Raw genomic sequence first — 15,171 nt, 5'->3', positions numbered from 1 at the left:
AATTAAGATTAAATGCTTTTTAGGAATGGAAAATAACAGAAAGTAAAACTAGAGAATGATTGGGAAAACTAGAGGAGAGTTATGTGGATCGTTATTATATATCCATACATTTCCCAATACATAGTAGGCACGCCATAAAAACTTCCAAATTAAAAAAAATAAAAAAACAAAACAAAAAAGTCTTCCAGAAAGTAACTGAGAGCTGCTAATTTACATTTTCTAAGTACTGACAGTATTAGTAAAGTAGGAAGCTAGACTGTGAGCTCCTTCAGGACAGAGAACTTGTTTTATATATCTTTATGCTTCACATGGTGCCTGGTACATCATAGGTACACAACATATATTGAATTGATTCACAGTTAAAACTGGATTTTAATTAAGACACTGACACTACTGAAGAAAAAGGACAGAATGTAAAAATGATTACTAAAGGAAACAGCACAGAATAATTAACTATAGGCCAGGTTTCTCTCAATCAAAAAACAAAGTTATCAGTGTGGTTTACAAAAAAGCTTCGCTAAAGTTTTTACATTTATAACATTAATTGAAAGATTCAGGGAAAAAGCCATAGCAGCAGAGAGCTGAACAAAAATAAATAAATAAATAAAAGTAAATAACAGCTAGAAATGATAGAAACAAAGTAGCAAGAAAGTTATAGGAAGTATAAAATTAATTCAAAATACTGCAGAATGTTGTTTTGATATGAAATCAAAAATTCTAAAGAGTACGGCATAGAAAACAAACTTATGGTTACCAAAAGAAAAATGGGGGAGATAAGTTAGGAGTTTGAGATTAACATATACACACTACTGTATATAAAATAGATAACCAAAAAGGACCTATTGTATAGCACAGGGAACTATACTCAATATTTTGTAATAACCTGTAACAGAAAAGAATCCAAAAAAAAATATATATATATATACACATAGGTATATACATATATCTGAATCACTTTGCTGTACACCTGAAACTAATGCAATGTTGTAAATCAACTATACTTCAATAAAAAAATTAAAATAAAAAGATGGCCCTGAAAACCATCATTATGACGAAATTTGCAATATTGTGTACTATTTTTTTGTTGTTAGTTTCTGCTTTATATCTTGTGTACTGTCTAGAGTGGGATAAATTAAAAGAATGAGAATAACATTTAGCTCTTATCTGGACTTGTAGTACAAAACTTTGTTCAGTACTCCCCTCATCTACTTCCACTATGTCTATTTATTATGGTACTTACCTCATCCTGCCTTATATTTTGTTTACAGTTAAATACAATTAGATATTTTAGTTCTTCAAAGGCAAAGATCTTATTATATTCATTTTTTCATTTTTTGTCTCTTATATTTGATAAATATTTTTTTCAAAAGTGAATTTATAAGGAAAGCAAGCAGTTGCACCAAAGTACTAGTCTCTAGCCTTCCCTTCTTGGGGTTTTGGGGAGATAGTAGTTATAGATTCTAGAACTAGAATTCTAGAATCTAGAATAATTTTGCTACTGTTCTTGACCCTCTTTTTACAGACATGATGCAAATTCTGTTAATAAAATATTAACCTATTTAGACAGGCAATACCTATTTAGGAATAATACAATATGTGTAGTAGAGAAAGAATTGATTTGGGATTAGTTAAGTATTAAAACCTGGTTCCTTCATTTGTTTGCCATGTGGAATTAAGCAAATAGTTTAACACTTCTGAGCTTCATGTTTTTTTCACATATATAATTAGCATAAAAATTCTTCACAGAGAGAATCAAATGAGATTAGATAGATGAAACTGCTTTGTAAACAAAAGTTATATAAATCTAAGTGAAACCTAAGTACTTCATTATTGTGATATTGTTCTACCTGTTATTGTTGTTGTTTCTAATCTGTTTTTTTTTCTTTTAAATAATTAGTGGGAGAGAAAGTGCTCAGAGAAGTAAAGAACATGATCCAGCGCGCGCGCACACACACACACACACACACACACACACACACACACACACACACACAAATGTGTTTGCAGAGAAATACACAGAAGTTATTGAGTGTAAATGGAACCTCTGCATGCGGTTCGTGTGGAGGGACACCAACCACCTTTCAAGAAGACCTAAAGGGCTTCCCTTCCCTGGTGGCGCAGTGGTTGAGAGTCCGCCTGCCGATGCAGGGGATATGGGTTCTTGCCCCTGTCTGGGAGGATCCCGCATGCCGTGGAGCGGCTGGGCCCATGAGCCATGGCCGCTGGGCCTGCGCGTCCGGAGCCTGTGCTGCACAACGGGAAAAAAAAGACATAAAAGTATATATTCCAGATTTGGTAAATCACTTTCCAAGGAAGTATTTTTTGTTGTCTAATATAGGAAGACAACTACTCCATCTGTAGTTCCCTTGTCTTCACTACCAAACTCCATGTCCAGGCACACTTACCACCATCCCCAAGGAACATATCAAATGGGCTTTTCAAAGACATGAATATAGGGACTTCCCTGATGGTCCAGTGGTTGAGACTCTGTGCTTCCACTGCAGGGGACACGGGTTTGATCCCTGGTCCTGGAATTAAGATCCCACATGCTGTGTGGCATGGCCAAAAAAAAGACATGAATAAAGTGTATTATTGATTTTTATGATACAGACATATCTCAGCAATGAGAATAATAAAAATGAAGGAAAAGTCTAACCTTAATATCACTTACCATCCCAAAATTGTCAATTACTTCAGCCGTTTCTCAGAAGAGCCTATATTTATATTTCTTTTCCACATTTCAGGAGGGAAAGCATCACTTCTCATGGGTCTACCCATGAGAAAAAAGCCTGAAGTTTTCTTTCACCTATCCAACTTGAACCAGTTATTTCGATAAGGCAGATGCCATGTGCTGATTGCCACAGACCTAAATTACTGCCTTCCCTGAGCAATAATGAAGATATGACCTGGTGGTAGTTAATACCACCTGAATTGCATGACTGCTATGCAATGGGACAGGATGGGTTTCACAAGGGAAAACCTTAGAATGGCTAGGAAGAGGGAAGAAAGGTAATGGATTCTGAGTAGTGAGTCAACAAATGTTCACTATCACGTATTATGTAAAGAGTTCATACTCAGTATGAGCTTACCACAAAAGAGATAAAATAAAATGGAATGTTCACTTTGACACACTAATGCTATTTCTGTGTTTTTAATCCCATAAAAATACAAAAATGTACAAGGGTACAAAGATACTTACTGTACCACAGTTTTTAGTAGAAAGAGATTGGGAATAGATTAAATTATGATATCTCAATACAATGGACTACTGTGTAGCCATTGAAAAGAATGAGGTAGATTTATAGGTACTGGCATGTAAAAACATTCACAACATAATTTCATCTGAAAATTCATGTTGTAGGAAAATCTGTGTAGTGAGATTCTTTTTTCTTGCATGTATATACTAGTATATGCATAGGAAAAAGCCTGGAGAGATATACAACAAACTATAAATATGGTTACCTGTGGAGCGGGAAAATGGGGAAGGGAAGTCTTTGCTTTTTGCAAACTTTTATATTGTTTGAACTTTTTTTTTTTTACCGAAAGCATGAATTTATTTTAAAATTAAAAGGCCAGGGACTTCCCTGGTGGTCCAGTGGTCAAGACTCTGTGCTTCCACTGCTGGGGGCATGGGTTCAATCCCTGGTTAGGGAACTAAGATCCCAAGCGGCATGGCCCTCCCCAAAAAAGACCAAAAATATTTGGATAATTTTTTTTTTTTTTTTTTTGCAGTACGCGGGCCTCTCACTGTTGTGGCCTCTCCCGTTGCGGAGCACAGGCTCCGGACGCACAGGCTCCGGACGCACAGGCTCAGTGGCCATGGCTCACGGGCCCAGCCGCTCCACGGCATGTGGGATCTTCCCGGACCGGGGCACGAACCCGCATCCCCTGCATTGGCAGGCGGACTCTCAACCACTGCGCCACCAGGGAAGCCCTGGATAAATTTTTTAAATTGGAAAATATGTCACGTTATTATTTGTAACACAGGCAATAATGTGGAAGAATATTTATATGAGTAATGAGTCTAACTGGTTGTATGACAGCATTAAAAGAAAAATCTTCCAGTTTATTCTTCCCTTTACCCATGTATTTATGAGGCATATGCAGAAAAGAGGTAACATAGCAGGCCTGAGACTGCTGGCCTTAGGAAGTCCTGCTTGCAAGATTGGCTGGTATCTAGGAATTTGAGTGATAAACAGTTCCCTACACTGATATAAAACTTTCCCTAAATGATGAGAGTGACTCACTGGGCCTAAAATGTTTGTGCAAAAAATATGGTTTATGTTAAGCACGTGCTTTCCTTCTAGGAGTCTGGACTTTTAGTATGTATTAGGCATAGGGTGCCTACATGATCAGCAGGACTGAATTTCTTATGAGTGTCCCTGGTAGACAACATTTCACACATGTTGTCAGATCTCAATGCTGGAAGAATTGTGTCCTGTGTGACTCCACTGAGAGAAGACTCATGGAAGTTGATGCCGGGTTTCATTCAGACTTTGCTCCATGTGCCTTTTCCCTTTGTTGATTTTGCTTTGTATCCTTTTGCTGTCATAAATCATAGCTGTGAGTATGACTATATGCTGAGTCCTGTGAGTCCTAGCAAATCACAAAATCTGGGGGTTAACTTGGGGATCAGAAACTCTTGGAGAGCTTGAGATAAATATAAATTACAGTGCCCGCCCTCATAAATTTGTATCCTAGTTCAGCTCGATCAGACATACATATGTCATACATTTAAATTACAAAAAAGATAACTGACTAAAGGTTAAGATGAATGATATAGAGCACAAATTCTGAAGGAGTTCAGATGAGGTTGAGATAAATGTAAGCAGGTATCCTTGGAGCAGTTTGGAACAAAGAATAATTATTTAAGCAAAGCAGGGAGGAATGGGGTGGAGAGGACATAATACAGACTGAAACACTAACAAAGAAATTAAATGGAGGAATTCATTTAATATCCAGTATTAACTGACTCCGCTTACGCTTCCATAGCCTCACAGCTTTAAAAATTGAGCTGAGCAAATTAGGTAACAATTTATACTGTTACACCTAATACTATTTCAAAAACATGAGTTCATTTACACTTTCACTAGTAACAGATCCTCTGTAAACTAGAGAATCTCAAACTCGTGCCTCAGTTTTGTTTTGGTTTGTTTGTTTTAAAATTTTGAGCCAGAATCTCCTCAGCAATAAATTTCACATAAAAGTTCAGAATTCTGGTTTCTCTTGATATGTTTTAAACTTTGGCAACAGAGGCCACACGTTTCTGAAAGGCAAAAATCAGCGGGAGCTGAGTAACAGCTGTCCCATTTAATAAGGGAAGGCTACTCTCCAATTTCTCAAAATCTTTATATTCACATCATATATACATTTTTGAATTCCACACCCACACATGGAACTCATATATGTTATATGTCTGACCACTGTGTCTCGTTGTTATTTGAGTTTTTTAGCCATTGTATTAGACTGTAAACTTGCTCTTATTCCCTACTATATCCTGGCAACTTACTCGTCAGCTGGCACATTGTCTGTGCTTACTATCTATTTGTTGAACAAATGAATGATTAATATATGTCACAATGTGAACTCAATATGGGGAAATGATTAATTGTCCGCAACGATGTTTTTGCTTATTAACATAGCTATAGGATAATAATCCCCTAATGGTTACTCTACTCTTCCCATTCCCTACCTCCAACCATGCCTTCTGTTTCTCTCTTTTAAGTTTTCTGCCTTTTTCAAAATCAGCCATCTCTTCTCTTGGTTCTAGGTGCTCCACTTTATTTTCCTTATTTTTTTTTAATTGAAAAGAAGTCCTTAATAAGTGTCATTGGTCGCTACTTCAAATAATTCAGCATCTCTCCAACTGAAGGTTTGAGGAGCTCCTTAGAAAAGAAGGAGAGCTAAAATATCCAAAAAAACTATTTAGTGGTAGTCACTTTCTAAATAAATTAATGGGTTAAAGTGATAAAGTGACCAAATGTCCTGGATTAGTTAGCTCAGTACTCAGCTCCTCCTTTTTGTCCTGGTGAAACTGGCCCAGATTCCCTTCAAGATTAAGTGTTCTGCAAGTTCTTGCCATCTGAAAACTGGGAGGCTGTCACACTGTAGGTTAAATGGCTGAGAAGGTTAGGATCTTCAGTCCAGGGAGATTATAAAGCCAGTGTAATATCTAGGCACTATTTTTCTTGAGACAAATTTCAAAAGATGTTAATTTAGAAAATGTATTTGACTGGGATATAATTCCAAAAGGCAGAAGATGTGGACTGAGATTATTAAAAATTGAGATCCTAGTGGAGTCTGAATTCTGGAATGATATTGTACATGTAAGAGATAAAAACAAATAAAATTATTGAGCCCTCTTACATTGCAGGTATTATGCAGGAGGTTTTAGGTGTATTCTTTCATTTTGTAATTTAATTCTTATCCCACCCATTTTACAGATGAGTTAATTAAAGAACTTGCTCCATAACACACAACTAATAAGTGGCAGAACCAAAATACCAACCCCAGTCTTTCTGACTCTTAAGCCCATATTTTTACCAAAGAAAAAATGGCAAAGGTACAGAAAAGCAGTCAATATTAAGAACAACTGGATAGCAGGGACTTAGCAAGTGAGAGGCCAGGGGCCAGAAACTCAATACCTGGATGCTCAGGAATGAAAGACCACTCTTGTTCCAGGGGCTAATGATATATTTATTTCATGACTAATAAAATATAAAGTCTATGTAAAAATGTTTTTCTTTGGAAGCCTAGATTTTAACCTTAAAACCCTAAAGTAGTGTGTGTCATTAACTAATATGTGATGTTGGGCAAGTAACAGACTGTTAGAGCCTCAAATTCCTTATTTATAAAAATGGAGACCATAATGCTTAACTCAAATAGTGATGATTGACTACAACAGTAAAAGTTAACCTGCTTAGCCTGGAGTATGGGTTCAATAAATGTTAGCTAGTAGAAGTAGTAGTCATCATCATCATCATTGTTGCTGTTGTCTCCTTAAACTTCGTTAATTTACCTCATGAATGAAACTAGGAATGTTTTTATGACTCACCAAAGTGACTGGGAAATGCTTTTTTAGATGAGCAATCCATCTTAAGCTCTAATCTGAAATTGAGGTAAAAGGAAATTCTGCACATAATCACTGTGGTAGATTACTTGCAAAGACGGCCACAATAATTTCTTCCATCCCTACATATACACCTCTTTGCAATGTGACTTTGCTACTCCTCCATAAGGATGTAGAATTTATTTTCCCATCTCTTATGTTGGAGCTGGCCATGTGACTTGCTTTGACAAAAGAATGCAGCAGAAATTACATTGTACAACTTTGAAGTTTAGGCTCCAAGAGCCCTTGCATCTTCGACTCATTCTCTCTTGAAAGCCAGATGCTATATAAAGAAGTCTGGAATACCCTGCTGGAGATACATGCCCCAGCCAATAGCCACCACCAGCAACTGGACATGTGAATGAAGATAACTAGGCCACTCAGCCCTGGTCAAGCCTGCAGCAGATTACTGCATTCACATAAATGAACCCAGACAAGGCCAGCAGAAGGACCACCCAGCCAAACTCAACCCAAATTGCTGACTCACAGAACTGTGAGTAAATAAATGGCTGTTATCTTAAGTCAGTAAGTTTTTGAGTGGTTTATTACACAGCAACAGAAATCTACAACAATTACCATGTTTGAATCATTTTTCAAATTATTAATATTTATTAAATGAGTACCATAAGCAAGGCATCAGGCTAGGTACAGAAAGTGAGTCAAAATATGTAAAGTTTGGCCACTGTCTTGAAATGAATTTATAATCTATATCAGGAGGTGATAAAGTATTTAAATAACAATAACACAAGACAATATATTAGAAGAGCCATAGAGTAACCCAACTATATTGTTGTAAGAATTAAAAAATAGGGTCATTTCTGCTGGAGGTGATAAGGGAAGGATTTATCATGAAGATAATATTAGAGTTAAGTCTTGAAGGATTTTGACAGTGGAGTAGGAGGAAAAGAAATTCTAAGGGAAAGAAAAATGACCTGAGGATAACTGTGGTCTTGGTAAAGAGCAAAGAGTGCTCAGAAACTTGCCAATACTTTTTGTTGGATTATAGTATATATGTAGATGTGGGAGAACAATTCTTCAACAAATATCAAGTCACAACTTCATTCCAGGCACTGCCTACTACTACGTTATTATGTATTGATGATAGATGTGGAAGCTGAACTACAGATGTGAAGGCCAAGTCACTAGTCCAAGTTCACAGCAAGTGGGGGAGCAGGGGTTTGAATGCAACCAGTCAGACTCTAGAGCCACTCTACTACTGGGCAGTGTCTTGGCTAAGTTAAAAAGTTAGTTACTTAAGGAAAAACAACAAAAAAAAGGCTGACACCAAACTAAATACCCATTTAACAGTTGCAGTGAAAACAAATCAACAAGGAAGAAATTCAAACACTTAATATTGAGCAGAAAAATCAAATTAAGAAGAATAAATGCAGGGACTTCTCTGGTGGCGCGGTGGTTAAGAATCTGCCTTGCAATGCAGGGGACACGGGTTCGAGCCCTGGTCCGGGAAGATCCCACATGCCGTGGGGCAACTAAGCCCGTGAGCCACAACTACTGAGCCTGTGCCCTAGAGCCCACGAGCCACAACTACTGAGCCCATGTGCTGCAACTACTGAAGCCTGCGTGCCTAGAGCCTATGCTCTGCAACAAGAGAAGCCACCGCAATGAGAAGCCCGTGCGTAGCAGCGAAGACCCAACACAGCCAAAATAAATAAATAAATTAATTAATTAAAAAAAAAAAGAAGAATACATGCAGTATGATTATATTTGTGTAAGGTAAAAACCAGGCAACTATACAGCATATTTACATATGTTAATGTATAAACAAAACTAAAATGAAAAGAAAAAAATGATGAGTACAAAATTCAGGATAAATTTTCTGGAGGTCCAGTGGTTAAGACTCTGCACTGCCACTGAAAGGGTTACAGGTTCGATCCCTGGTCGGGGAACTAAGATCCCGCAGGCCGCGGGGGCGGGGCGGGGGGGGGGGTGGTGGCCAAAAAAAAACCCCCAAAATTTAGGATAGTGGCTTCCTCTAGAGGGGGAGAAAAGAGTTTGAGATTAGGGAGGGGCTCACAGAGTGCTTCAAGGAACTGGTTACATTAGTTTTTCTTAAAATAGATGCTGTTAATTTTATTATTTTTCTTTAAATTATATATATGTTATACAGTTGTTCCTTAGTTTCCTGGGGGTGCGGGGTAGGTTCCAGGAACCACCCCCCCAATACCAAAAGCCAGGATGCTCAAGCCTGTTACATAAAATGATATAGTTTTTGCATATAACCTACTCACATCCTACCATACACTTGAAATCATCTCTAGATTACTTACAACACCTAATACAATGTAAATGCTATGTAAATAGTTGCAGGCCATGTGGCAAATTCAAGTTTTGCTTTTTGGAACTTTCTGGAATTTTTTTCCAAATATTTTCCATCTGCTGTTGGTTGAATTCGGATGCAGAACAACGGATACGGAGGGCCCATTGTATACATCTTGTTTACATGATATATGTATAAATCTAATAGATTTCACACAACAAAAAGTACCACAGGGTTCAAAAGAGGGTAGTTAGGAATTGAAATGAATCAGATGTGAAAGAGAGAAAGCATTTCAGAATGAGGAACTGGCCGAGGCACAGAGGCAGGAAAAGGGGTGGGGAACAGTAAGAGGGAAACAGGGAGTAAGTCATTTTTGCAATAGCCTACACTTGTAGGGGAGTAGTGGTGGGGAAAAGCTAGATAAAGTTGTGGCCAGAATGTGGAGAGTCTTGGAAGCACTTGTAAACCTCACATTGTAAACAATGGGGTCTTTACTTCAATTAGTATTCCTTAGTTTTGGGCAACAAGAAACAAGAAACAATTACGGCTATTCCAAGTAAAAAGAGAAAGAGAAGAGAGAAAAAAAAGATAGGGAGATAGATAGTAGGAGAGAGAAAGAGAGAAGGAGGGAAGGAGAAAACAGAAGCAGAAAAATAGAGAAATAGATTGAACAGTTTTGGGATAGGTTATCAAGTAAGTGACCAGTCCAGGAACCTGGTAGTTCTGAGGATCTCAATGAAATAAACTGATAGAGCAGCTCTTTAGAACACTCAATTCTTACTACCTTCTACCCCAGTGTGTTTCCATCCAAGATTCCAGTTTCTAGGAGAGTATGGTTAACCTAGTGCTTCCACCTCTGTGATCTGGGAAGCAGGGTTCTGTGCTTGCAGCTCATGAGAATACAGGAAGCGAAGTCGAGTAGAATTAAAAAAAAAAAAAAAAAGGCCCAGTCTGAATTGCTCAGGAAGTATGGTATTACTGAGCAAAACCTAAGGATTCCCTTATTCAAACATTAGTTCTTCAGATTAGACATGTCAACACGTACTAATTTAATTAAATCTCTGGAACTGATGATTTCATCACAATGAGCTAACAGTTTCGTTTTCGGTGACCTTAAGTTTTTGTACGCCTCTACAACTGCTGTCCTCTCATAATAATTACTAAATTGGGACCCATTACTTCTGTGATGGAACTCAGATCAACCAGCCTTTGCGGAAGACCTGGCAGAAAATGCTGAAAGAAATATAAGAAAACTATGACACCGTAAGATGGCCCTGAGAAATAGCCGAGCGACCCCAGGCTGCAGCGGTCCCTCCAGTGAGTTGATAGCCTAAGTTCCCTGCTAAAGAGCTCCCAGGGTCAGCGAAGTCGACTGAGCGACCGGTCCCTATGGCAGACGTAGGCCGAACTGCGCACTGGGAAATGTAGTTCCATGGGGAAGGGACGGAGTGGCGGGAGCCGCACACGCGCACTAAGAGCTCAGGGCAACAAAGACGGCGGCGTGTGCGCACGCGCCTGAGAAAGACTCGGGAGGGCGTGCGCGTACGCGTGCGCGCCCGGCCGCGGTTCTGAGCTACCGAGCGGCTGAGAGGACAGAGAGGGAGGGGCAGGAGCTACCGACCGCAGGAGGAGGAGAAGGGGTTGTGCTCCTGGCCGAGCAAGGAGAAAGGGGCGGGGCTGGAGAGCAGCGCGCCGGGGTGCCGAGCTCCTGGGACCGGCGGGCGCGTGGGGGTCTGTGGCCCTTGCCGTCCCAGTGGCCGCCGCCGTCGCTTGGCTGCCGTCGGTCTGCGGGAGGCGGGTTATGGCGGCGGCGGCAGTGGGAGCTGTGAATGAGTTCTCCGGGTGGACGAGGGAAGAAGAAAGGCTCCGGCGGCCCCAGCAGCCCGGTGCCTCCCAGGCCTCCGCCCCACTGCCTGGCCCCCTCCCGCCCCGCCCCAAGGCCGGCCCCTTCGCCCCAATCGCCGCATAAGCGAAACCTGTACTACTTCTCCTACCCGCTGTTCGTAGGCTTCGCGCTGCTGCGTTTGGTCGCCTTCCACCTGGGGCTCCTCTTCGTGTGGCTCTGCCAGCGCTTCTCCCGCGCCCTCATGGCCGCCAAGAGGAGCTCCGGGGCCGCGCCGGCGCCGGCCTCGGCCTCGCCCCCGGCGCCAGTGCCAGGCGGGGAGGCCGAGCGCGTCCGAGCCTTCCACAAGCAGGCCTTCGAGTATATCTCCGTTGCTTTGCGCATCGATGAGGACGAGAAAGGTAACTGGGGGCCTGGGGGGAGGGGGCGGCGGCGCCGGGAAGAAAGCGGTGGGGTCGACGAGGGAGGGCAACACCTGCGTCCCTTTCCTGCGGGAGCCGGCGGTGCTCCTCCGTAATTGATCTGCCCAGTGAGACTGCTTCCTCGGGTTAGACCCTCATCCTCCACGATTCTCGGTTAAACACCTCTCTTCTCTCAGGCACCCTAGCCGGTGACTTTGTTTCAGACACTAGCCTACACCTACACTTCTGCATGACCCAAGTCCCTATGAGACACCCAGACGTGCTGGTGACAGTGACAGTTGTCCTAGAGTGACCACACAGATCCTTTCTAGCGCTGTAAACAGTGAGTGGCTTCCTCTGAGCCAGGTTTTCCAAAAGGTTTTGATATCGAAGAAGCTGTGCCTTGTTATAGGCTTTTAGTGAAAGCAGAGTACTGTAGTGTCAGAAAAAAAGAACAAATGGTGACTCAGTTTTGAAAGGAACAGCTGCATATGATTACAGCTGAATTTGCACTATTTTTAAAAGTTTCATAACAGTCATTTTTATGAATGTAATGACTTCTAAGTATTTTTCAGTAAAGTTCTATTTTAGTATAAAACTTTTGCTCCTGGTTAATTTGATCTCATCTAAGTAAGTATTCCAAGGTAACCTCTAAATTTTTAAATTGAAATATTGAGTGAGGACTTCCCTTGTGGGGCAGTGGTTAAGAATCCGCCTGCCAATGCCGGGGACAGGGGTTTGAGCCCTGGTCCGGGAAGATCCCACATGCCGTGGAGCAACTAAGCCCATGCACCACAACTACTGAGCCTGCGCTCTAGAGCCTGCAAGCCACAACTACTGAAGCCTGCGCGCCTAGGGCTGGTGCTCCACAACAAAAGAAGCCACTGCAATGAGAAGGCTGCACTTGCAGCAATGAAGAAGACTCAATGCAGCCAAAAATAAATAAATAAATAAATATTTAAGAAATTGAGTGAATAGGATTAATTTATAATACCATTTTACAATAAAATTTAAAGATTTCTATTTCTGAATGAAAGCAAGGGTACTACATCCTTCAGATTTCTTTTAAGCTAACGTTTTTTAGTCTTTCTATAGGCTAGGCACTGTGTGCTCTTAGCTTTACATGTGTTACCTGTTTAGTCCTCAGAGTTACCCTGTGAGGTGAAGGTACTGTTAGTATCAGCATTTTACAGATGAACAAACTGAGGTTCAAAAGATTAAAGCAGGTCATTCCAAACCTATGCTAATTGCTAATGCCAATTTTTTTTATGGAGTTAGAAGGAGTCTTATAGCATTTTGAAAATCCCTCCTTTTGTCCCAACTCCAGTATGCTGAGATTTTCTTTTCCCTCTAACTACTCATTTTCATTGTCCATTAGTTTAAAAAAAAAAAAAAAGCAATCTGCAGTTCATTTGTAGTGTCTCCACTACCAACTCCAGAAACTGTTCTAGAATGTCGGTTTTGTTGAAACTTATTTCCTTTGTGAGGCCTTGGACTGAGAAGTAGGATATAAGGAAAGAGGCAGGTATTCATGGGTTTTGGAGTGTAAGGACAGAGTGGAGGTTAAGAACGTTGAAGAAAGGAGGCGTGGGGCTTCCCTGGTGGCGCCGTGGTTAAGAATCTGCCTGCCAATTCTGGGCACATGGGTTCAATCCCTGGCCTGGGAAGATCCCACAGGCTGTGGAGCAACTAAGCCCATGCGCCACAACTACTGAGCCTGCGCTCTAGAGCCCATGCTCTGCAACAAGAGAAGCCACGACAATGAGAAGCCTGCGCACCACAATGAAGAGTAGCCCCCACTTGCCTCAACTAGAGAAAGCCTACGCGCAGCAACGAAGACCTAATGCAGCCAAAAATAAAAACAAATAAATAAATAAATTTATTTTTTAAAAAAAGGAGGCACATTTAAGAAAAGAATACCGGGCTTCCCTGGTGGCGCAGTGGTTGAGAGTCCGCCTGCTGATGCAGGGGACACGGGTTCGTGCCCCAGTCTGGGAAGATCCCATATGCCGCGGAGCAGCTGGGCCTGTGAGCCATGGCCGCTGAGCCTGCGCGTCCGGAGCCTGTGCTCCGCAACAGGAGAGGCCACAACAGTGAGAGGCCCGCGTACCGCAAAAAAAAAGAGAAAAAAATACCATGTGTTTTGGGAGGGAAGTCTTTAATCGCTTCATTCTTTTCTTAATATATATTTAAAATATTTATTTATTTATTTTTGGCTGCGTTGGGTCTTTGTTGCTGCCTGTGGGCTTTTTCTAGTTGTGGCGAGTGCGGGCTGCTGTTTGTTGAGGTGCACAGGCTTCTCATTGCGGTGGCTTCTCTTGTTGCGGAGCACAGCCTCTAGGCGTGTGGGCTTCAGTAGTTTTGGCTTGCAGGCTCAGTAGTTGTGGTGCCCGGGCTTAGTTGCTCCGCGGCATGTGGGATCTTCCCGGACCAGGGCTCAAACCCCTGTCCCCGGCATTGGCAGGCGGATTCTTAACCACTGCGCCACCAGGGAACTCCATGTTGCTTCATTTTTTATCTCTAAGGAGCATCCACGATCTCCTAGGGAGGATGAAGAAGCATACCATTATCCCTTCCTAGAGAAGCACTGTTTTATTGCACTATTTTATTATAATAGAGTCCTTTGAAGTTTACTAATCTAGGTCAAAAGTTGTTTTAGAATAGAGGGAATATATTTAAGGGTAGATCAATTCCAGTAAATACAAGGAAATTTTGTTAACACTGGGTGATGGGAGTTGGGAGGTAGCATAAGAGGTCAAGGAAAACTTAGGTATTAAAAAAAAGGATCCTGGACTCTTAGATTTAAAGAGAAATCAGTTCCATGTGAGGGGTAAGTAATGGAAGTGGAATTCAGACCTTGGGTTTCATGCTGGTGACTTATCTTTGGGTATCACATATATACCTCTATCTATTATATTTAATTCCTCTTAAAATATTTACTGTAAATATTTTCAGCAATCTCTGTACCACGTATTTCACTCTCAGCTGATAATGTTTCTATTCAAAGGTTTTGCTTTATTTATACAGTTAGTTTATAAAGTGGACAGCAGAACAGGCAATGATAACTCTAGTTTGAATTCTACAACTGATGCATTATATGAGAAAATAAATTAGATCAAACCGAAACAAATTAGTTATATTAATTTTCCTTTGACAGTGAAGTAAAACTGAGTTTACGTTGTCGTGGTTCTCTTCTATCTCAAATTTTTCCTTTAGCATATTGAAAATTTTTTTACTTTACCTTTAATTCAGTGGTTGCTGGAGTTTACATTTGAAGTCTATTTGCCTCTCAGCCATCCTTGACAATACAGAACTTAATTTCAGAAGAATTTTATTCTCCCTCTTTCCTACTGCATCAAAATACATACGAACAAATTGAAATGAATTGGATAGTGTTCAAAGGTTTCCTAACTCTGTAGTTAGCCCCAAACCATTAAGGGGCTAGTAATGTCATGCAGTCCCTTTCTGTTAAAAACTTGACCTAGCTTCTAAATATACTGAAAGCCACTTTATTTCATCAGGTGAAGTGGGCTATTTCAGA

The 15,171-nt window shown here is 40.8% G+C and overlaps 1 protein-coding gene across 5 annotated transcripts in view; it reads left to right on the top strand.

The window, feature by feature from the left end:
- The first annotated feature begins 10,955 nt into the window (after positions 1–10,955).
- SPAST (spastin) overlaps positions 10,956–15,171 on the top strand; it is a 63,484-nt gene continuing 59,268 nt past the window's right edge. For 2 of the 5 annotated variants that reach the window (XR_002177881.3, XR_002177880.3), the window contains exon 1: positions 10,956–11,630. Coding sequence is in view for 3 of the 5 variants with exons in the window: in XM_019942992.3 (XP_019798551.1) it covers positions 11,216–11,630 (415 nt within the window). In the remaining 2 variants the exon portion in view is untranslated. The remainder of the gene's footprint in view (positions 11,631–15,171) is intronic. The other 3 variants (XM_019942991.3, XM_019942990.3, XM_019942992.3) reach the window with 2 other exon arrangements.

Source organism: Tursiops truncatus, chromosome 14 (assembly GCF_011762595.2).
Source record: "Tursiops truncatus isolate mTurTru1 chromosome 14, mTurTru1.mat.Y, whole genome shotgun sequence".
Classification (NCBI taxonomy): domain Eukaryota; kingdom Metazoa; phylum Chordata; class Mammalia; order Artiodactyla; family Delphinidae; genus Tursiops; species Tursiops truncatus.
The sequence above is the reverse complement of the archived record's forward strand: the minus strand, read 5'-3'. Positions and strand labels throughout refer to the sequence as shown.